The 23,908-nt window shown below is 47.2% G+C and overlaps 1 protein-coding gene across 1 annotated transcript in view; it reads right to left on the reverse strand.

Annotated features, from left to right (window-relative positions):
• The window catches only part of LOC138469559 (vomeronasal type-2 receptor 26-like), a 158,008-nt gene extending 139,917 nt beyond the window's left edge, over window positions 1-18,091 (reverse strand). The window contains exons 1-2 of the mRNA XM_069609029.1: window positions 17,844-18,091; window positions 2,356-2,647 (exon numbers count right to left, since the gene is read on the reverse strand). Coding sequence (XP_069465130.1) covers window positions 2,356-2,647; window positions 17,844-18,091 — 540 coding nt within the window. The remainder of the gene's footprint in view (window positions 1-2,355; window positions 2,648-17,843) is intronic.
• Window positions 18,092-23,908: the final 5,817 nt, after the last annotated feature.

Raw genomic sequence — 23,908 nt, forward strand, 5'->3', positions numbered from 1 at the left:
GGCTGGTTATGGTTGTATAAATCCATGAATACGCTGTGCGCCAAAATGGGTTTTGGCGCATGCAGCTGGCGCATGCTGCCGCACGCATAATCTTTGCACCAGCCACATGCGCCACTTCTGCGCTTAATTCCATGAATTACCCCCAAAGTATTGACTGGGAATCTTTGCTTTACATAATTGTCATATTTCCTCATAGTGCCCAATTTTGCAGAATATTATCCCGGTCCCAAATACCAGCTAGTTTTTTAATTTTAGTTTCCATCACCGATAACGATGTTTCCTTATCCCCCTTAAAATCAATCTCGTCACAAAACATATTAACATCATTATTCCATTCTTGTAACGTTTCATTTGTGCCATTATTTATAAAATAACTGCCAGAGTCAGAACAGAGCAAGTCCTTATCTTCTAGTTTGCCCCAAATTTGTAGATAATGAATACCCATCTGTATTTTCATTAAGGTAGTAAGTGATGTTAAACCCAATTCACAATGTATACCTTCATCTGGCGCATTTCTCGGAAGGCCCCAGGCTCAACGCCCCAGTCTACCCTCTAACTTCTTTTGCCATTGTTTTCTACAATCGTAAAAACCTCCAGGCCGTATGTTAGGCATGGAATAAGACATGTGTTATATAACTACAGCAAACTTACAATTGAAGATCCACTTTTGTATCTTACAAAATTCGAGATAACCCTAAACCTACGCTCTATGTTTTGTACAATAAAGGTTTCTGACAAATGAACACATGAATACCCAGATAAGTGTATGAATGGACAATTTCTATTGTTTTCCCTTCCATCTTCCAAAAGAATGTTTTGTTTCGACCACTTTGATAGTGTAGAAGATGAGTTTTGGGACCTTTGCCCACACTCCCAAAGTCCTCTTCATAATACAGCAACTGTTTTGAATTTCATCACTTCAAGGGAACAGGAAATGCAATGCTAGTCACATTACCAAAGCCTGGACATTCATCTGTTGACTTCTGTACCCCTATATTAAGCTCCTACCAGATTCTTCCCGTTTCTAAGCGCTGTCATATTCAGTTTCACCATTATAAGCCACTAGTGGTACTCACTTTAACGACTTGGGGAAGATGAAGGGCTGAAATGGCATGCCCAGGGTTTTGAACCCACATCGTATGGCATTGTCCTGTTCCCAACACCGAACACCTTGTGATGGAGCTCTCTGCCCAGATGAGGTGCACAGGGAAAAGCCACTTCATTAATAATGATGAGATGGCTTTTGTGAGCCATTAGGTTCACTCCGAACTCAATAAGGTCAACGGGCATAGAGGAAAGGGCTGGTGTGACAGCACAGTGCTTCTCTGCATTCAGGCCATTAAGTATGACTGGCCCCTTCCAGCTTGGGTGCTGCTGAAAGAAGATATAACATACAAGGTGAAAATAAATAACACCCTCCAATTTAGGGAGGCACTCAATGAAAATATAACTGACCATTTGCCAGCATAAGAATACCAAGCAGGCTCCAATTTAGGAAGTGGTATTTTAAAGACATTGCAATCTAGAGATGTTCTCACTTACTGGCTCCTCATTTCAAGCGGTTTACTGGGAGAAAAAGGGATTCGCATAGATTGTTATTGAATGACAATAGTCTTTGGCAATCCTTTGTTCTGTATAACTTAACTGTTAAGTGTTAACTGGTGGTCAGTGTGGCATAGTGTACCTCTTTGTCAATATAATGCTTGTCTCTATAGCCAAACACTGCTGGATAGATAGCCTGTGTTAGGAGTTTTCCCAATTCCCTATGTTTGGTAATCCATGTTAGTCCCCAATACATGCAAGGCATCACTTCCTTCCTTCTAAGTGATGCCAACATTCCAAACATTGTTTGCCTAGAATGTGTAATGTTCCCCTGATAACGCAACCTGCTCAGTTAGAGACACATGCATCCACCCTGTGGAACTCAGTCACGGTGTTGGCTCAGAATGCCTTCACAATTCTCCAATTTCGCAAATCTCTCACAACATGTCTATTTCAAAAACACCTGACCAAGGTCTAATTCCAAAGGACGCACATACTGACACACAGACCTCAGCTCACATTACTGGGCTACTGTTAAAAGATGCCTGCCCAAATGCTGGCTACCCACACCTTGTACAGCACCCCGCTCCTCTCGAGCTAGGTCAGCGCAGTAAACAATACAATTAAAATGGGCCAGGTCTCCTGCCATGAGAAATATAGCCACCCAACCTCAGGATACTTGCACATCAGACCTGAGATGTCGATTGAATGAGGAACGGGTCTTATGTGTCACTCCCCCATTTGTTGGATGGGCTTTCTAACTCACTTGACTTCAATACTTCTTTAGCAATACACAAGGTTTTAGACTCTTACCTGGGGGAACCTATATAGACCCAGGACGCGTGCCATGACGATAGAGCATGATGACCCAGCGTCACCCATGATGCCCATGAGTGGGAGGTTCTGCTGGCAGCTAAAATTTGGAACAGGCTCCTCCTGCCCGGTGAGTATCCAAAGAATCCCCTTAAGGGCGCGGCGCATCATGGCACATGAGTCATAGATCCAGAAACCCACGGTGACGTTGGGCAAAAGATAAGCATCACTGTTGATCTCGTCAATGGCGAACACCATGGCCTGCATAAATTGGTAATTTTGTATTCCGAATCTGAAACATATGTATGGACATTAAAAACAGTCAGATTATTGTTTAGGAACATCGTTTGGAAGTGTTGGTAATAACCCTTTGTTTGTTACAAACTTTTTTTTACAAATAAAAGATCCACATTCCACAAATAAAACTTTGTGTTTCATAGTTAACACTTTCATCTAGCCATTTCCTCACTTATGTGTCCACTCATTTTCAATTGCACGGGTTCAGTTCTTCCGGTCTAAGTTATGTCTCTGATAGATTTCTTTTTACAGAAGTTTCTAAGATGGTGTCGAGGAAATCAATACCTGCACATACAAGCAAAAACGTCAATGAGCTCGCATTTATGATGTGTTTTCCTAGATATAATGGCTGCTGCGTCTTTAATAACACAATGGGCCTCATTATGAGACCGGCAGTAGCTGTGCCGGTATAATTGTTTTTCCGGTGCCCAGGAATGGCAATAATTGTGGAATTACGGCCCCGCCGGACCCGGTAATTGCCCATTCCCAGGGCCCCCGGAAATATTTACTCCCCATTCCCATTTGAGTCCCATTGGACTCAATGGGAATGGGGAGGCCAGATGCACCTGCACCAATCGTAAATGGTGCCGGTGCATCCGACATGGTCTGCTCGTGGGTGCCGGTCCACCCGTCAGGTCAGACTTGGCAGGCGAAAAGGAACCCGCGAGCAGACCTCGTAGTTTGCTGGTCCGGTAACAACGGTACCGGCAAGCTTGCCAGTACCGTTGTAACTGGCAAACTCATAATACGGCCCAATGAATATTTGTGATAATAAATACATATATCCTTTAAATCCAGTGGTCCACTATTTTTTGCAGATGGCACTCACAATGAAGTTTCTCCTTGATCTGCTAACAACAGTTTGCTTGAAATTTGAAAGTGTCGATGCACCTTAATGGGGACACTCTTGAGTGCATATGGCAGTATAGAAGTGAGTATAGGGCCATTTGCCATTTGTAGTGACCTCGGTGCAGGGAGCAACATTGCTGGGGTCACGGGCCTCATTACTCCCTCACTGCCTCATGTGATATTCCAGCTGCATCATCTGCAATTGAATACTCAGTGCACCTTAATCTCTGGCCATTCAAGTACTTATACATATTGCACCTGTAACCAAGCACTTAATTTCTCTCTCACCACCAATGGCCAAGGTCTTTCTCTATCCAAGTGCAGTCATCTGAAGCGCCTCAGTCCTGACCCAGAATTCTGCTTCCATTCAAATGACGTCACACATCTTTCACTTTGTGGAATTATTATTATTATTATTATTATTATTATTATTATTATTATTATTATTATTATTATTATTATTATTATGGCATTTACTGAGCACAGACCTAGCTTTGAAAACCAATGGAGCGCTTTTCAGAGGTATCAACAATACAGATACATAACAGAGTGCTTTAAAGAGGTATACAACAATACAGATGCATAACAGTGCCTTCAAGAGGCATTCAACAATACAGATACATAACAGAGCGCTATACAACAATACAGATACATAACATACATAACAGAGCGCTTTACAGAGGTAAACAACAATACAGATACATAACAGAGAGCTATACAACAATACAGATACATAACATTCATAACAGAGCGCTTTACAGAGGGATACAACAATACAGATACATAACAGAGCGCTTTACAGAGGTATTCAACAATACAGATACATAACAGAGCGCTTTACAGAGGTGTACAACAATACAGATACATTACAGAGTGCTTTACAGAGGTGTACAACATTACAGAAGCATAACGGAGCACTTTTCAGAGGACACAACAAACCAGATATACAGCGAGAGGGTTGGATACAGAGGGGCACAGAGGAGCACAGCCATAGAGGGTGGCGGGGAGAAGAAGGGCGATGGCCTCTAGCGAGTCAAGTGGCACGGGGGCGATCTGATTGCTTAGGTGTTGAGGAGGAGAGACTCCTTGAAGAGGATGGCCTTGGGTTCTTTTCTGAATTGTAGGAGTGTGGGGGCGAGTCTGATGCTGACGGAGAGGAGGTACCATAGTTTTGGGGTGTAAGCAGAGAAGCATTGTTTTCTGGTCCTTTCACTTTTGTAACAGCGTATTTAAATTCTGCACTTGTCCCGGTATCTGGTGGTGCGCCGTCCACCAGAGATGCTGAGTTTCTCCGCGAGGTAGATGGTGACTTGAAGGCGACTGCCTTATAGATGATGCAGCAAGACTTGAAGGTGATTTGCGCGCGTTTTTGGGAGAAAGTGAATGTCGATGAGGACCGGAGCGATGGGGTCATATTCACGTAGACCCTTGATGATGCGGGCGGCCGAGGTAGATCCTCCAATTAGGTGGTCTGTGCAACGTAGCTGTGCCAGCCCCTCATAACTACTGCTCTGCCCATGCACTCGGGTGATTCTGAGACAATCCCAAACCACAGGTAATTACCCCAGTAGCATTAATATCAAGGTACATTAATGCATGGGGTTTGAACACATGTATCAAGAAAACTCGTAACATTAACATATTAATTCAAATAATGTATATTTAATTGATGCGGCCACTGAAGAACAGACAAACCTGAAGCTTCACCCCCGGCTTGTACCCTGCAGGGATCAAGTCGAAGGTACATGCGGGGGGCGGGTTGGCGGAGTCCACCCACTTTATTCAGAGGATGGACTCAGTCCCCCCCAGCTAAAAGAGAAACATTGGATATCCTCTTTGAACGTATGAATTAAAGCCGACCTCGTGGATCAAATCACAGCTTTCAAGTTTGGAGGCAGGACACTTCACCACTGCACTACATAACCTGATGAAAAACTTCAAATAAAGGTGACATTTCCCATTTCGGTATTGCAAGTCCAAGGGAAAACATTTGTATTGGTTCTTGGAGTTTAAACCATGCACACCTTTTAACGTTTTCAAAAACACTATTAGAAGAAAATATCCTGTCTTGGTTTTGTGTGTGTGTGTTTATTTCATGAAAGGCAAATGCCATTCGTCCAATTCAATTTGGGTGGTTATGCAAAGCCAATTAAATGAAATGTGCATATTTCACCTTGATATGCTAATTTCTGGCAACGTCACATCCCATTGTGTTTGTTGATGAGTCCCCCACTTTAATTTTTGGGACTTGACCCCTGGTAACCTGGGAGCTTGTAAAGTGAATTATAGATACAAAAAGACTTTCCAGCAAGAGAAGGCTTCTGCCAGACTCTAATTTATATCCCAATGTACGATTCTAAACTGCTTTTCCCTAAACACTTGATCTACAAGAAACAGAGGAGATGAGTGACCAAATGGAGGAACACGACTGAGGCCTGTATAAGGTCAAGGGACGCTGAGTTGACTTGCACTATCCTTTGTCTGCACCATGGGGGGTATTTTATTCCTTCTAATACATGGCCACACAAGGTCATCTCCTTTCATACCTGTCTTCCTGATCCTTGAAATGCAAGAGATCTCCAAGTTGCTGATGCATAACATCTATTTGGAATGTGTCTGGATTAAACAAAAAAAAACGAATATGCAGCTGCTGATGTCGTGCTGAAAAATAATGTAAGCAGTTTAATAAAATGCATCCGTAAAATCGTTTTATGTTTTGCTCTAAAGTAAGTAACAGCGAGCATACTCATTCTTGCTCTCAGGTGTTAAACTCCAGTAGTGCACAAATAATAATCATACTACCATGAAGAGTTCCTTATCAGTTAATGGCAGTAAAGTGTCATAGAAGGCACATTTACAAATGTGGTCATGAGTTTAATCAAGTGATGCGCTCTCAGCTGGGAATCCGCTCTGTGCTGACTCCAGCAGCAGGGATTGCGAAATCCCAAATATTTTTAATTACTAATTGCAAAGCATAATGATGTCATTTTTTTTAATTAAAGGTCCTTAGTGATGTTACAACTAGGCTGTGATGAGAAACATAGGAACGGGCTTTATAGGCTATTGCAGACTGCCGCGTATTATATGTGCGCTCAAAGCTTTAGTAGGAAAGCTTAGCACGTTAATGCACGGGCAGCTGAGCTCTGTGTGTATATGGCAAGCCCTCAGTAGCTACCCCTTCATAGGGAGTATGTAGGTAATTGCAAACAGAACAAAGCGTATTAGTCTTACTGTTTCTCTATGAACTATTGAAGCACCTAAATGCAGACTATAGGCGCTATACGTTACCTCAACGTGATTAAAGAGACAGCTCCTTACTGTACCTTTGGCAGGTTGTGGGTGCAGGCCTCGTGGTAAAGGTGGTCTCCTGGAATTCTATGTCATCGTGGACTACAAATATCCCACCTAACATGATGTCTCCCTGCCTGGTGAGCCCGGTCACCGGTGGGGTGTGGAGCCGGCACCTGGGATCCACACGTTGCATCATGGACGCTGGGATCAGACAGTACAGCAGCAGGTAGAGGCAGGATTTCTGATATAGGGGATTCGTGACGTGTCCTCTTATTGACATATTGTCCATCGACCTGTGCTGGACGTTGACCATCCTTTAGCAGGAGACACTTATTGTAAAACTGGGCCGAGGGAACGGAGGATGGGACAGATCTGCTTCCTTTCCTTAAGACTTGTAATCTTTAATGTTCATGTACGAAGAATTAAGCAGCGCCGTAGACTGACACAGGCTGGGCTCTGAAGCAATCATGGAGGCATGAACACGTGGCTATTCCAGGTGTGTTCCCCGTGCGCAGTTTCGTCTTCCCAAGGCAGGTTGCGAATTGACTGCAGGCTAATCAGATGTAGCCAGTAAGCCAAGGTCACACATTGCATCCGTATGGGAGCCGGGACTGGACAGCCAGCCTTCTCAATGAGACAACAGCATAGATGCTGGAGGCACGGTCAGCTTAAACGACAGTTTATTATACAACACTTGTTTCTGAGCACACCCAACTTGGATAGACAAGGGAGAAATTTTGTTTAATGAAAGAAAAGAATTTGGCCAAGTGGGTTTGCAAATTAGAATAAGGGGGTTCCTGGTTTCATAGCCCACAATCTGTTCTATAAGACCTTTGCTCCAGCGATGGGCAAACTATTCATTTCCTTCACTTCGCACCCCTATATGTCTTCGTGTCATTTCTGGGGGCCCATATTCTTAAGCGAGGAGGTTGCACGATTCGACTTTATAAAGCCTTTAGCCCGAGGAGTAAGTACGGAGGAGAAGGTGTGCAGCTGGCTTCATTAAACATAATTCGATTGAAACATGTGTAATTGTCTTAACAGGCAGCTTCTTAATTCCACCATAGGGATGGAAGCAGAAGAGTTTGCACTTAATTCACGAAGGCCGTAGTGTGTGTGATGGGGTGGGGAGAGCCCAGGGACTAGGTAGGAGTGGGATGAGGGAGCCCAGCGACTGTGATGGGAGCAGATGAGGGAGCCCAGGGATTATACTGGGAGTAGGGTGCAGTGACGGCGTGCAATGGTTCACAGCCATTCGTACATACTGTCATTTTGGTATTTTTTTGGGGGAGGGGGGCCGGCCTGCCCAAATTTTGCTTAGTGGGGGGCCTTCTAAAAAAGGTTTGAAGACCACTGCCATAGGGTCTAGTATGTAGGTGTTGGGGATGGGAGGGGGCAGGTCACATGCCCATTTCGGAACAGCTTCTCTTCTCCCATGTGCCCATGTTGCAATCGAAAAGAAGACAACCGACTAGCCGGGCAGGAGCAGGTTCGAATCCCGGCAGGGACAAACTCAGCCTTTCATCCTTCTGAGACCGATAAGTGAACACCACACACTGTGGGTAATAATAAACAGCGCTCATTATTGCAATGTATTATTATTATTATTATTATTAGCATCGCCCTCATACAGTGCGGGACCCCCAAGCCTTAGCTTCAACTCACTTCAGACGTCTGCATTTATGAAAATGAAGGCATAAACAGCATCTAAGTGTTGCAACGCAGGGAGGGGCAGCTGATCTTTGCTCTGGGAGACATCGCAGAGCACCGCTGGCCTTGTCCTTTGTTGGCCCCTTGCTGGTAAGCCCCATTCTGTGTCTAAGCATTGCATTCCACTGAGACCTTTCTTGTTTGAGAGAGGCATCCTGCGTCTGAGATCTACATTGGCAGAGGGGGTGATCGCTTAGCTGTTTCCACATGCTGTGTTACCTAGATGCCTACAGTACTACTTCTTCACTGTAGTGCTTGGCCCTTCTAGCATGGCCGCACTCTCTGCAGTCCCCCCTGCTGTTGTGCCTGAGCCTGCTCCCACTCCCATTGGTTGCCTGCATTCTATTTTAGCAAATTACTGTCACCGGGAGGCAGGAGGCGGCCCATTGAATCTAAAGCCTGCATCAAAGGCCCTGTCTTCTCCCTGCCCGCGACCTGGACCGGCCTAGGAGGTCCTCCTACACCCCTCACCAGCTGAATGTGACTGGAACCCCTGCACTCCCTGTTGGAGCCTGAACTACTGTACACTCACACCTCAACTACCATGGATTAGTTACCTCTCCCTCAATTTGCTCCTCCCCTAGTCTGTACAAACTTCACCTCCTCTCCCGGACTTCTCACTTGCACTGCCTGTTGCTGCACTGTTTTCCACCTCTGCTGCCACTTCAAATTTAGCCTGCCCTTGTGGCTGTACTGCTTTCCACCTCTGCTACCAATTAGAATGTTGCTGTGCCCCTGTGGCTGTGCTGTTTCCACCTCTTCTGCCAAATTAAATTTTAACCTGCCCTTGTGGTTGTACTGTTTTTCCACCTCTGCTGCTACATCAAATTTAGCCTGCCCTGTGGCTGTACTGTTTTCCACCTCTGCTGCCAATTTCAGTTTTGCTCTGCCCCTGTGGCTGTACTGTTTTCCACCTCTGCTGCCAAATTCGAATTCAGCCTGCCCTTGTGGCTATACTGTTTTTCCACCTCTGCTGCCAATTTGCTTTTTGCTCTGCCCCGTGGCTGTACTGTTTTCCAAATCTGCTGCCACATTCAAATGTAGCCTGCACTTGTGGCTGTACTGTTTTTCAACCTCTGCTGCCAATTTGAATTTTGCTGTGCCCCTGTGGCTGTACTGTTTTCCACCTCTGCTGCCAAATTCGAATTCAGCCTACCCTTGTGGATGTACTGTTTTTCCACCTCTGCTGCCAATTTGCTTTTTGCTCTGACCCTGTGGCTGTACTGTTTTCCAACTCTGCTGCCACATTCGAATGTAGCCTACTCTTGTGGCTGTACTGTTTTTTAACCTCTGCTGCCAATTTGAATTTTGCTGTGCCCCTGTGGATGTACTGTTTTTCACCACTGCTGCCACTTCAAATTTAGCCTGCCCCTGTGGCTATAGTGTTTTCCACCTCTGCTGCCCATTTGAACTTTGCTGTGTCCCTGTGGCTGTACTGTTTTCCACCTCTGCTGCTAATTCAATTTTAGCCTGCCCTCATAGCTGTACTGTTTTCCACCTCTGCTGCCAATTGTAATTATGCTGTGCCCCTGTGGCTGTGCGGTTTTTCCACCTCTGCTGCCAATTTGCTGTTTGCTGTTCCCCTGTGGCTGTACTGTTTTCCACCTCTGCTGCCGAATTCGAATTTAGCCTGCCCTTGTGGCTGTACTGTTTTTCCACCTCTGCTGCCAATTTGAATGTTGCTGTGTCCCTGTGGCTGTACTGTTTGTCCACCTCTGCTGCCACTTCAAATTTGGCGTGCCCTGTGGCTGTACTGTTTTCCACCTCTGCTGCCAAATCGAATTCAGCCTGCCCTTGTGGCTATACTGTTTTTCTACCTCTGCTACCAATTTGCTTTTTGCTCTGCCCTGTGGCTGTACTGTTTTCCAAATCTGCTGCCACATTCAAATGTAGCCTGCCCTTGTGGCTGTACTGTTTTTCAAACTCTGCTACCAATTTGAATGTTGCTGTGCCCCTGTGGCTGTACTATTTGTCCACCTCTGCTGCCACTTCAAATTTGGCCTGCCTTTGTGGCTGCAGTGTTTTCCACCTCTGTTGCCGATGAATTTTGCTGTGCCCTTGTGGCTGTACTGCTTTCCACCTCTGCTGCCAAATATTAATTTTGCTGTGCCCATGTGGCTGTAATGTTTTCCACCTCTGCTGCCAAATTCGAATTTAGCCTGCCCTTGTGGCTGCACTGTTTTTCCACTGCTGCTGCTGCATCAAATTTAGCCTGCCCCTGTGGCTATACTGTTTTACATCTCTGTTGCCAATTCAGAAATGTTCTGTGCCCATGTGTTTTCTGCCTCTGCTGCCACTTCCATTTTGCCTGCCCTCGTGGCTATACTGTTTTCCACCTCTGCTGCCAATTTCAATTTTGCTCTGCCCCTGTGGCTGTACTGCTTTCCACCTCTGCTGCCAAATTCGAATTTAGCCTGCCCTTGTGGCTGTACTGTTTTTCCACCTTTGCTGCAAATTTCAATTTTTCTGTGCCCCTGTGGCTGTACTGAATTTTCACCTCTTCTGCCACTTTAAATTTAGCCTGCCCTTGTGGCTTTACTGTTTTCCTGCTGCCAATTTGCATTCTGCTGGGTCCCTGTGGCTGTACTTTGTTCCACCTCTGCTGCCAATTCAAATTTACCCTGTCCTTGTGGCTGTACTGCTTCTGACCTCTGCTGCCAAATCCGAATTTAGCATGCCCTTGTGGCTGTAGTGTTTCCACCTCTGCTGGAAAATTCGAATTTAGCCTACACTTGTGGCTGTACTGTTTTTCCACTGCTGCTGCCACTTCAAATTTAGCCTGCCCCTGTGGCTATAGTGTTTATCATCTCTGCTGCCAATTTGAATTTTGCTGTGTCCCTGTGGCTGTACTGTTTTCCACCTCTGCTGGCAAATTTGAATGTAGCCTACACTTGTGGCTGTACTGTTTTTTTCCACCGCTGCTGCCAATTTGAATGTTGCTGTGCCTCTGTGGCTGTACTGTTTGTCCACCTCTGCTGCCACTTCAAACTTGGCCTGCCCTTGTGGCTGTACTGTTTTTCACCTCTGTTGCCAATTTGAATTTTGCTGTGCCCCTGTGGCTGTACTGTTTGCCACCTCTGCTGCCAAATTCGAATTCAGCCTGCCCTTGTGGCTGTACTGTTTTTCCACCTCTGCTGTTAATTTGCTTTTTGCTCTGCCCCTGTTCCTGTACTGTTTTCCAACTCTGCTGCCACATTCGAATGTAGCCTACCCTTGTGGCTGTACTGTTTTTTAACCTCTGCTGCCAATTTGAAATATTTTGCTGTGTCCCTGTGGCTGTACTGTTTGTCCACCTCTGCTGCCACTTCACATTTGGCCTGCCCTTGTGGCTGTACTGTTTTTCACCTCTGTTGCCAATTTCGAATTCAGCCTGCCCTTGTGGCTGCACTGTTTTACCACCTCTGCTGCCAATTTGCTTTTTGCTCTGCCCCTGTGGCTGTACTGTTTTCCAAGTCTGCTGCCACATTCAAATGTAGCCTACACTTGTGGCTGTACTGTTTTTTAACCTCTGCTGCCAATTTGAATTTTTGCTGTGTCCCTGTGGCTGTACTGTTTTCCACCTCTGCTGCTAATTCAATTTTAGCCTGCCCTCATAGCTGTACTGTTTTCCACCTCTGCTGCAAATTGTAATTTTGCTTTGCCCCTGTGGCTGTACTGTTTTCCACCTCTGCTGCCAAATTTGAATTTAGCCTGCTCTTGTGGCTGTACGGTTTTTCCCCCTCTGCTGCCAATTTGCTGTTTGCTGTTCCCCTGTGGCTGTACTGTTTTTCACCTCTGCTGCCAAATTCGAATTTAGCCTGCCCTTGTGGCTGTGCTGTTTTTCCACCTCTGCTGCCAATTTGAATGTTGCTGTGTCCCTGTGGCTGTACTGTTTGTCCACCTCTGCTGCCACTTCAAATTTGGCCTGCCCTGTGACTGTACTGTTTTCCACCTCTGCTGCCAAATTCGAATTCAGCCTGCCCTTGTGGCTGTACTGTTTTTCCACCTCTGCTGCCAATTTACTTTTTGCTCTGCCCCTGTGGCTGTACTGTTTTCCAAATCTGCTGCCACATTCAAATGTAGCCTGCCCTTGTGGCTGTACTGTTTTTCAACCTCTGCTGCCAATTTGAATTGTGCTGTGCCCCTGTGGCTGTACTGTTTGTCCACCTCTGCTGCCACTTCAAATTTGGCCTGCCTTTGTGGCTGTAGTGTTTTCCACCTCTGTTGCCAATTTGAATTTTGCTGTGCCCTTTATGGCTGTACTGCTTTCCACCTCTGCTGCCAATTTGAATGTTGCTGCGTCTCTGTGGCTGCACTGTTTGTCCACCTCTGCTGCCACTTCAAATTTGGCCTGCCCTTGTGGCTGTACTGTTTTTCACCTCTGTTGCCAATTTGAATTTTGCTGTGCCCCTGTGGCTGTACTGTTTTTCACCTCTGCTGCCAAATTCGAATTCAGCCTGCCCTTGTGGCTGTACTGTTTTTCCACCTCTGCTGCCAATTTGCTTTTTGCTCTGCCCCTGTGGCTGTACTGTTTTCCAACTCTGCTGCCACATTCGAATGTAGCCTACTCTTGTGGCTGTACTGTTTTTTAACCTCTGCTGCCAATTTGAATTTTGCTGTGCCCCTGTGGCTGTATTGTTTTTCACTGCTGCTGCCACTTCAAATTTAGCCTGCCCCTGTGGCTATAGTGTTTCCCACCTCTCTGCCCATTTGAATTTTGCTGCGTCCCTGTGGCTGTACTGTTTTCCACCTCTGCTGCTAATTCAATTTTAGCCTGCCCTCATAGCTGTACTGTTTTCCACCTCTGCTGCCAATTGTAATTTTGCTGTGCCCCTGTGGCTGTACTGTTTTCCACCTCTGCTGCCAAATTCGAATTTAGCCTGCTCTTGTGGCTGTATGGTTTTTCCACCTCTGCTGCGAATTTGCTGTTTGCTGTTCCCCTGTGGCTGTACTGTTTTCCACCTCTGCTGCCAAATTCGAATTTAGCCTGACCTTGCGACTGTACTGTTTTTCCACCTCGGCTGCCAATTTGAATGTTGCTGTGTCCCTGTGGCAGTACTGTTTGTCCACCTCTGCTGCCACTTCAAATTTGGCCTGCCCTGTGGCTGTACTGTTTTCCACTTCTGTTGCCAATTTGAATTTTGCTGTGCCCTTGTGGCTGTACTGCTGGCCACCTCTGCTGGCAAATTCGAATTTAGCCTACACTTGTGGCTGTACTGTTTGTTTTCCCACTGCTGCTGCCATTTCAAATTTAGCCTGCCCCTGTGGCTATACTGTTTTCCATCTCTGCTGCCAATTTTATTTTTCTGTGCCCATGTGGCTGTACTCTTTTCTGCCTCTGCTGCCACTTCAAATTTGGCCTGCCCTGTGGCTGTACTGTTTTCCACCTCTGCTGCCAAATTCGAATTCAGCCTGCCCTTGTGGCTATACTGTTTTCCACCTCTGCCGCTAATTCAATTTTAGCCTGCCCTCATAGCTGTACTGTTTTCCACCTCTGCTGCCAATTGTACTTTTGCTGAGCCCCTGTGGCTGTACTGTTTTCCACCTCTGCTGCCAAATTCGAATTTAGCCTGCCCTTGTGGCTGTACTGTTTTTCCACCTCTGCTGCCAATTTGAATGTTGCTGTGTCCCTGTGGCTGTACTGTTTGTCCACCTCTGCTGCCACTTCAAATTTGGCCTGCCCTGTGGCTGTACTGTTTTCCACTTCTGTTGCCAATTTGAATTTTTCTGTGCCCTTGTGGCTGTACTGCTGGCCACCTCTGCTGGCAAATTCGAATTTAGCCTACACTTGTGGCTGTACTGTTTGTTTTTCCACTGCTGCTGTCATTTCAAATTTAGCCTGCCCCTGTGGCTATACTGTTTTCCATCTCTGCTGCCAATTTTATTTTTCTGTGCCCATGTGGCTGTACTCTTTTCTGCCTCTGCTGCCACTTCAATTTAGCCTGTCCTTGTGGCTGTACTGTTTTACACCTCTGCTCCCAATTTCAAGTTTGCTGTGCCCCTGTGGCTGTACTGTTTTTTCACCTATGCTGCTACTTCAAATGTAGCCTCCCCATGTGGCTTTACTGTTCTCCAGCTCTGCTTCCAATTTGTATTCTGCTGTGCCCCTGTGGCTGTAATGTTTTCCACCTCTGCTGCCAATTCAAATTTAGCCTGCCCCTGTGGCTGTACTGTTTTCCACCTCTGCTACCAAATTCGAATTTAGCCTGCCCTTGTGGCTGTACTGTTTCCTCCTTTGCTGCCAATTTGAATTTTGCTGTGCCCCTGCGGCTGACCTGTGTGTTTTTGATTTTGATGCCCAGTGACTGCATTGTGCTACTCTGTCCTGCTGTTCCTGTGTTTCTCCCCTCTCCTGCTCCCCCCTCCTCTGTTCTGGTCACTCCCTCCCTCCCTCTCTCTCGTCTTCACCCTCCTTCACATAACCTATGGAACTCTCTGTTTCTCCCATCTTGTCTAACTGCTTCTCTATTGACTATCCTACTCAATAGGTCTGGTAGGAAGAAGTTCAAAAGGGATATCTTGACCTCACAGCCTGGTCTCCCTATTGCTGACACCTACACCAGCATGTCCTCCAGAAAAACCCTCACCGACATCCTCTTTGTCGTTCCTTCACCTGATCTTTAGTCTCCTCACATGGTCTCTGTGCTCTCTCCTTTCTCTTCTTCTCTCATGAATGGTGGCACCCAGTGGAAGTCCCTCCTGCATCAATTCCACTCCTTTAAGGTAATCATTAATGTCTACCAGAATGGCACTGTCCTGGTACAAGGCCCTAAGGCCAACCTTCTCCTCTTTGATAAACGCTTCCTGCGCCTCATCAACTTCCTTCCTTCTGCTGCTGTGCCATCTCTCTCCTCTCTGGCTTCCTTGCCTCCCACCTCTGGCTCTTTATTAGCTACCTCACCCTCTCCTCCTTCCTCCTCTGCCCCCTCATGGGCTCCTTCTACACTTCCACAAGGCATACCTCTGATCTGTACCCCTACCCGGAGGTCTTTCAATGCTGGCAATCTTCTCATATTACCACTATCAACTCTCGCTCAGCTGTCAAACACTCCTCTGACATCTGACGTCTCCTGGAAGAACTGAACCTCGATGTCCTTGGTTTTACAGAGACATGGTTCACGGCCAACTCTGCCATGAGATTTGACTTCTCCTCCCTGACGGCTACAGGATCCTCTCCACGCCCAGATCCAACCGTTGTGGTGGGGTGTTGCCTTGATCTTCCCAGAGTGGATTTCTGTCTTTGTGATTCTCCGTGCAGGCCTACTCCTCCTTTGAATGCCTTGTCTTTAGGCTTTCTCCCTCTCCTGGCCACTCTCTCACCATTACTACTATCGATCGGCCACATGGTCAGACTACCTCTTTCCTCCAAGAGTGGACTGACCTCTCCTCCTCCCTCCTGGCCATGAGCACTCAACTCCTCCTCCTTTGTGACCTCAATATCCACCTGGATGCTTCATGTCCCTCTTCTGTACTCTTTCGTGACCTCTGCAACTCTCTCTCTCTTTCTATCCTTCCCTCTGGCCAGACACACACTGCTGGGCTTCTAGATATTTCTCATCTCCTCTGACCTTCCCCCTCTCTAACCTTCTCACCACTCCTCTCTCCTGGAGCGATCACTTTCTACTTTCCTCCCATCTCTCCCTCTCTACCCCGTAGGCGAAGCCTGCTCCAGCACTGCCACCTAACTTCTCGGTCATCAGGCCCATGAAGCGTGTGTCATTTGAGACTTTCTCTCCCCCTCCTCCACCTCTGGCTGACTCTCATCCTGACCCTGCCCTTTCCAAGCTCCACTCTGCTCCAATCTGATGCTCTTGATCTTCTTGCCCCTGTAATGAGGATACGCCTGAAGTCCAAGGCCAAGTGCAACTCTTGGAGTGACCTAGTCAGCCTTAAATGCAACACGAGTGTAGGATGGCTGAGAGGAAATGGCGGGCATCTTTGGCATCCTGTGACAAACTGGCCTGCCGCCTGCTCAAAAGGCAATACCGGCTCTCTGTCCACAATAAGAAGAGTGACCACATCCAAGGCCGTGCCTCTGCGGCATCTAACAACTCGGCCGAACTCTTTAAAGTCTGAAAGGAGCTGGCCAATCCTGCAGCAGTCTCTACTTCCTCTGTCCCCTCCCAGGCCCTCTGGAAGGACCTGGCTTCTCATTTCATCTCTAAAACCAAGGACATCCTGTCCACCCTCTCGTCCTCCCCTCCTCTCCCCTCTTCTGTCTCCGCTACCACCGCCCCCCCTGCTGCCACTTCTCCTCCCTCTTTCTCCTACTTTCCTCTGTTCTCTCCTGACAAGATTTCCAGACAAGTCTGATCTATGTAAATCGCTTCAAAACAGGTTCTTCCCTGTCATCCAAAACCATCAAGGACCATATTGACACCCTCGCTCCTGCCCTCGCCGGCTTCTGCAACCACTCCGTCACCTCGGCAGCCTTCCCCTCCCCTCTGAAGCACTCTCTTGTGCACCCTCTTCACTATCGCCCAATCTCTATCACTCCTTTCCTGAGCAAACTGACCATCTCCCAGCTTAATCTTCAAACTGATTCTGCTGGCTGTCTCCATGACCATAATGTCTAGCTTCAGAGCAGCCACAAGCATGGAAACTGCTCTCCTGAACATCCGTGAAGACCTGCTCTTCAACCTTGATTCTAATCTCCCCTCTGTCCTCATCCTACTTGATCTCTCTTCTGCCGTTGACATGGTTAACCATGCCACCCTGCTCGAGCGCCTCCTTGATGACCTGGGTACCACTGATCAGGCCCTGGCCTGGCTGACCTCCTTCCTTTCTAACCGACCCTCCAAGGTCCAACACGGGTCCTTCCTTTCTTCTATCTCACTCTTTACTTCTGGTGTTCCCCAGGGGTCTAACCTCTCCCCCTGACTTTTCAACCAATACCTGGCACCCCTTGCCCACTGCATCACTACTCTCTGCTCCAATTTTCAGTTCTATGCGGATGACACTCAGCTCGTTTTCAGGCTCCCCTCTGCCACCTTTTCTTCTCATCTCTGTCTGTCTGTCTGCAATCCAGGAGTGGTGTGCTTCCAACAACCTCTGCCTTAATGCCAGTAAGACAGGGAGCCTCCTCATCGGCACTCCTGCACCTTCCTTTCCTGTCACTCTCTGGCCAGCCTCCATTGGCCCTCTCCCTGCTCCCACCTGTGAGGCTAAGAACCTTGGGGCCATCTTCGACACCACGCTTTCCTTTTCTCCACACATCTCGGACATCTCTAAGAAGTCAGACTACCAACTGCACCTCCTCAGAGGTATTCATCCCTTCCTCTCCTTCCCCCAGAAGCTCACTGTCTCTAGAGCTCTGGTTCTCTCCAGGCTGGACTACTGCAACAGCCTCTTTTTAAGTCTACCTGATACTACTCTCTGCTCTCTGCAACTCATCCAGGAAAGGATTGCAAGGCTTGTCCTTGGCCTCAAGCCCTGGGATCGTATCTCTCCAGGCCCAGGCCTGAATTCTCTTCATTGCCTCGTAGTGGCTGCTAGGATTACGTTCAAGAACCTTTGCATTGTCCACAAGGCCTCTGGGGCCTGGATCCGCAATGCCTTCAACTCTCTTTACAGAAATACCTTCCTGCTCGAGCTCTTCACTCCTCCACATCACACTCCCTCAGGGTCAGTCACTTCTCCAAGCAACAAATTGGGGGTAGATCTCTTTCTTCGGTGGGGGCCTACCTCTGGAACCGCCTCCCTGCCTCTCTGAAACTTGAGGAGAACCATCTTCGGTTCCGGAACCACCTCAAGACCTTCTACTTTGCTTCTGCCTTCTCTCTTCCTCTCCCCTACTGATCTCTCTCTGTTTTGGCTTTGGGTACCTGGCTACCCTCCGATTTCGATCCCAGATCCCTTCCCACCCAGCCACATACCTGCACTGCCTCCTGGCAACCCTTGCACTTGGCTCTGTATCTTCAACCCTATAGTCCCCCCCCTGCACTTATTAGACACCGTTTGTCTGCACCTTATTATTGCACTGCCACCAGCTGGCCACACTTCCTGTTGTTGTTTAGATCATGTGTTCAGCACTTTCCACTCCCCTGTGCCCCTTGCACTTTTCCTCCTACCCCCTTCCCTCTCCCCCGCACTTGTGCGTTCAATTTGTCACGGGGTCAAGTAAGATCGTTGTTTTGGTTTTGTCCTTCCTTGTACCCCTCCCTTGCCCGTCACGCCCTGAAACACTTGTGTATGGGCCCGATATGAATAGAATATCATATCATATCATTTCATCATGCAGCCAGTGCAAGCTAGATGTAATCAAAGTATTCATACTATCAGTTTCAACAGATGGCATCCATTTGTTTGACAACCTAAAGTGAGACTGGCAAAAGCTGATCTGTCCCAAAGAGAGACATCTACATATTTTCAGAATCACAATTTGTTATGAAAAGGTAACAGTAAGGGTTGCTGGAGAGAGCTACATAGTAAGGGAATAGTGGAGTGGAGATGGAAAGTGGACAATGAGATTCCCACCTCCCCACCCATTCAGAAAAATAAATACAGGTATAAACAAGCATTGCCAAAGCCAACAGTTTCGGCTTTTGTGCAGGTATGGGATTGACATTTGCCAGACACTGCCATAATGGGTCTGTGAAGGATTGCCAGCTCACAAGGATGTTAAAGCCCTAGCTTTTAAAAGTTTGTTTAGCAATATCAATAAAATGATGTGGGAAATCCATCTGAGAAAGGGTGGTTGTTAACCAGACACCCCCTTTCTTTAAAATCCAAGTCACATGCATAGTGTACACCTAGCCATGCTGCATCAGTGTCCTGATCTGCAGCCCCTGCTCTATAGTGGCGCAGCACAGTTTCCAAGGTCATAGGTGCCCTGTGTAACAGCTGCTGTTACAGTCAAGTGGCTGCAGTATGTTAGTGTATGGTATGGCAAAGAAGCCTATGGACACCTGCAAAGGCATCATGGTGCAAAAATATCTCAGAAAACCAAGCCTAGCCAAAGGGGACCTAAAGCATTAGTAAGGACACACATGGGCATAGGGCAAGGGAGGACAGGGGGGACAAATCCCCCCCACAATTTTAAGTGGGGGGGATATAATGTCATTTATCCCCCCCAGAATATGTGTTTGGTGTGTCGTGCAGGGATCTGATTTTGAAGTGGGGGAGGGGCTGCTTACTATGTAAGCTGCCTTCTCCCCCCCCTGCCCCCCAAAGCATGAGGGCAATACCCTGGGGGCAGATGGGTGATCATCTGCCCCCAGGGAAGGGGGGCAAACAAAAAAAAGATTATTTTTTTTAAAACGTAGTTTTGGGTGGGGTGGGTGCGGGTGGGACCACTAGCGACCAGGGATTTTTGCAAGGGGGGTGGCCCTCGCCCCCCCAACCTAAGTGGATGGGGGCACCTTATGTAGCCCTCTCTGGGGGCAGATTTCTGCCCCTAGGAAGGGGTACATGAGATGCCTTCCACCCATTAGGGGTGGGGGGAGAGGTCACTGCAAATATTTGCAGAGCCACCCCTCCCAAGCCTGGGGCAGTATGTTTTGACACCCCCTTGGGGGTAGATAGCCACACACTTGTGCCCATCTGCCCCTAGGGAAGGGCAAAACAAATATATATATATATATATATTATAACTTGTTTTGGGGTGGGGCCCAGTAGACCACCAGGATTTTTTGTGTTTGAAAGGGGGGTGGCCCTCTCCCCCCACCCTAAGTGGATGGGGGCACCTTATTTAGCCTTCCCTGGGGGCAGATTACTAGCACAATATTACCCTAGGAAAGAGGCAAAACAAAAACAAAAATAAAAAAATGATAACTTGTTTTGGGTGGGTGTGGGGGTCACTAAACCACCATGGATGTTTTAAGTGGAAAGGGGGGTGCCCACGAGTGTCTTCTTTTTGGAAATGCATGGGGTTCTCTGTTTTCCTTGGTGGCTTCGACACCCTAGGCCCAAATCTGTAGGTTGTCCACATGAGCAAAATCTGCTTTGCCGAAAGGCATGGGTTTATCTGTGGATTAGCCTTTTCCCTTTGCGCCAAGGTAGGTGGATCCACACATGTGAGGTACCGTTTTCATCAGGACACCTGTGGGTATGCGGGAAGGTAGGACATCTGTTGTTGGCAGCGTGTTTCGTGGGTGGGCAGAGGTGTGAAGAAAAAAGAAGAGTATGGGATTCGAACCCACGCGTGCAGAGCACAATGGATTTGCAGTCCATCACCTTAATCACTTGGCCACCTCAGCTCCATGTGATGGATAATCTCTAACTTGTTATTGCTGAATGAAAGTGAAGCACAGCTGTCCAGCGTGAGCGGACACGAGTTACTCGTACTGAACCCCACAGCAGGATGGGCGTGGCACGGACATAGTGCTGCATTCTGGCCCTGCAAAATTAACTAACAACAGTACCGTTACTATGAATTATATTAGCTACTACCAGGGCATCATCAACAAAGCCGCTCCTGCATTCCCTTGTTAACATTTACATGAAATCAAGGAAACCCTCCGCCCCGGGTTCCACGGGCGAATCATGGCTCTTTTAACCGGAGTCAGGAACAGATGCGCTCAATAGATCAATGGCCTGTTTCATTTCACTGGGAAGAGGGGTGTGACTAAACCTGTCATTGGGAAGAGGGCTGTGACTAAACCTGTCACCGGGAAGAGGGGCGTGACTGAACCTGTCACTGGGAAAAGGGGTGTGGCTAGACCTGTCACCAGGAGGCCACACCTCTGAGAGGCAACAAAGTCACTGTTTCTGTCACTGCAGCGGTCGCCAGAAGCCAGTAATGTCACTAAGCCTGTCACTGAGAGGCAGTGAATGAACTGACTCCTTCATTGAGAGACAATAAAGACACTCACCCCCTCAATAACAGGTACATGAGCCTGTCACTCAGAGCCAACCAAAGAAACTGTCCCTATGTTTCAGAGGCAGGAATGCCACTGGCGCTTAGAGGGAGTGATGGCAACTGACCCTGTCACTGTGAGACAGTAATGACACGGCCCCCCATCACTAACAGCTACAATGAGTTCACTGTTCCTGTCATAGGGGGGCAGATCTGTCACTGAACTTGCCACCGAGAGCCATTAAAGTGGATGACTTTATCAATGAGAAGCCGTGAGGCCACTGCCCCTGTCAGACAGAGCCACACATACCCCTAACCCTTTCACTGAGAAGCAATACAGTCACTGCCCCTGTCCCTGAAACGCAGGGCTACCACTGACCTTGTCACTGAGGGACACACGTGTAGCAGAGACGTCCACTGTAAGGCAGTGACGTGTCAGTCCCTGGCTGGAAGGGATGTCACTAGCTCTGCCATTGAAAGGCAGCGATGTTACTGAGAATCAATGTGCAGCTGACCCTGTCAGGCAATGATGTCACTTACCAGGTCACTGCAGGGTTTTCATATCACTCACACTGAGAGGATCTGATGCTACTGACCATGTCACTGTGGCAAAAGGCTCTGAATGATCCTTTCACTATAAGGCAGTGATGCCACTAAACCTAGTACTCTTACTGGATGGAACTGTTTCCACTAACCCCAGTCAAAAAATACCTTCACTTTACAGGCTCTACGATGTAAACACCAACCCAGTTGCATTACAAGCTAGATAAGGAGTAGCACTGGCAACTGAGGTCAGATACTACCCTTTAATTATTTTCACAAAATGAATACTCATGTATTTTATGTTTTTTTGACCTCAACACTTTGTGATCACATTAATGCCGCTGCATAGCGGAAATAAAGCAAAGATCCTTTATATTTCTAAATAAAATAAATTACATTGTTCTGAGGTCTCGGCCATAAGGTTCACACCCTCCATCATAAAGGTAGAACAGGAATAGCCAAGAGATGGACTTCTAACACCTTTTTATGGTACGTGGGCCGAGGGACGCCTATACTCTCGGAGCAGGTATGTATGTGATACAGTAGTGACCAAAAGAGCAAAGTATAACAGTCCAAAAGGAAGGAATGTTGAATCAAGGTTCTATACAGATAAATACACTTACATTAAACCCATCAATGTACAAAATAATTATAAAAATCACTATAAAAACCCACCCCTGCAAGAGAGAACACAGAATATGCAAAGACAGAAAGATGCAACACTGTGGGTAATAAATAACAGGGGTGAAAAGACAAAAAGCAACTACCAAAGAGTCAAAAAGGATATCTCTTTCTGGTGCAAAAGTGACTTAACCAGTCTCTAGGACCCAAAGATGGACCACAGGGTCAGTTAGGGGCCAGTAGTAACTTTCCATTGTTCTTAGGTGGCTCAACAGCATTGCTGTGGTGTGGGTCAAACCAGGTTCAGGTGTGGTGAGTTGTGTTGGGTTAAGCGGGAGCTGGTGTCTAGTCAGTTGGAACCGGGAGTTCGATGTGTGTCGAATATGGTGTTTTGGTTGTGCAGTTCGGATGGCTCACCAGGGTCAGATTGGGAGTTGAGGAGTTTCGAGATGTTGGTAATTGCTTGTTCAGGTCAGTGAGTGATGCGATTCTCCAGCGGTTCAAGTCGATGTCTGTCAGTGCGATGCAGTGAACTTGGTGAGCAGATGCAGGGTTCGAAGAGGTGGTTGTTCAAGTTTGGTCCACAGCGGCAAGCAGGTTGCTCAAGCCAAACAGGTGACAGGCTCCACTTGGCATGATGCTGCAGGGAGTCGGTTTGACAGATGTGATGCAGCTATAGATTAAGTTCGATGCAGTGCCAAAGGTAGCACCTGTGGGTCAACCTGGTTGGAATACGGTGAGTATGGGTCACATGCAGTTTGACCTGATCAATGCAGCAGAAAAAGTAGCCTTGCCTGATTTGGTCATTCAGATGCTGTGAGGCCCACCCCAGAGGCTCTAAGTCAGTATGAGTCAATTCAGGGTCTGCTTTCCCAGCTTTGGGAAGGTTATGGCAGAGTGGCAGGTCCTGAAGCTCTGCGAGAGTCACTCACAATGAGTCCTGGGAGTGGGTAGGGTACAGAGCTCGCCTGTACCTTGGACTGCTCCTTCTTAAACTCAGTGATTGAGCGCTTTGGGAAGAGCAACTCTCCAAAAATATGTCCAAATCAATTGTTTCGAATGTGCTTTCCAAGAGTGAACCCAAAAAGGAACGGGAGACTCCTTTTTTAAAGGCAAAATGCAACATAAATGTAAGGCATTCGAAGAAATGCACAGTGGGTGTGAGCTCACCTGAGCTTTTTTGAAATATTTATATGAAATTGAATAATTGTTAAGATGGATTTCTGAACTCTGACCTGGTGGGCAGAGGTTCAGAAGGCAAGCCTAGTTTCTTGGAACAAGATAACCTTCTGGACAAACCAGACCAATCAAGGTAGCATTGGTGGCAGTCAAGACTAGATCTCAGGAGTGGAGAGGATGATCGAAAGCCCACAATGAGTACACACAGCAAGGACACTACACATTACTCTCTTAATCAGGTGTATATCGAAAATACATACACATTTATTAAAGGCCTCCTAAATCAAA

The sequence above is a fragment of the Ambystoma mexicanum genome, chromosome 1p (genome assembly GCF_040938575.1).
Source record: "Ambystoma mexicanum isolate Mex_15411 chromosome 1p, UKY_AmexF1_1, whole genome shotgun sequence".
Lineage (NCBI taxonomy): Eukaryota > Metazoa > Chordata > Amphibia > Caudata > Ambystomatidae > Ambystoma > Ambystoma mexicanum.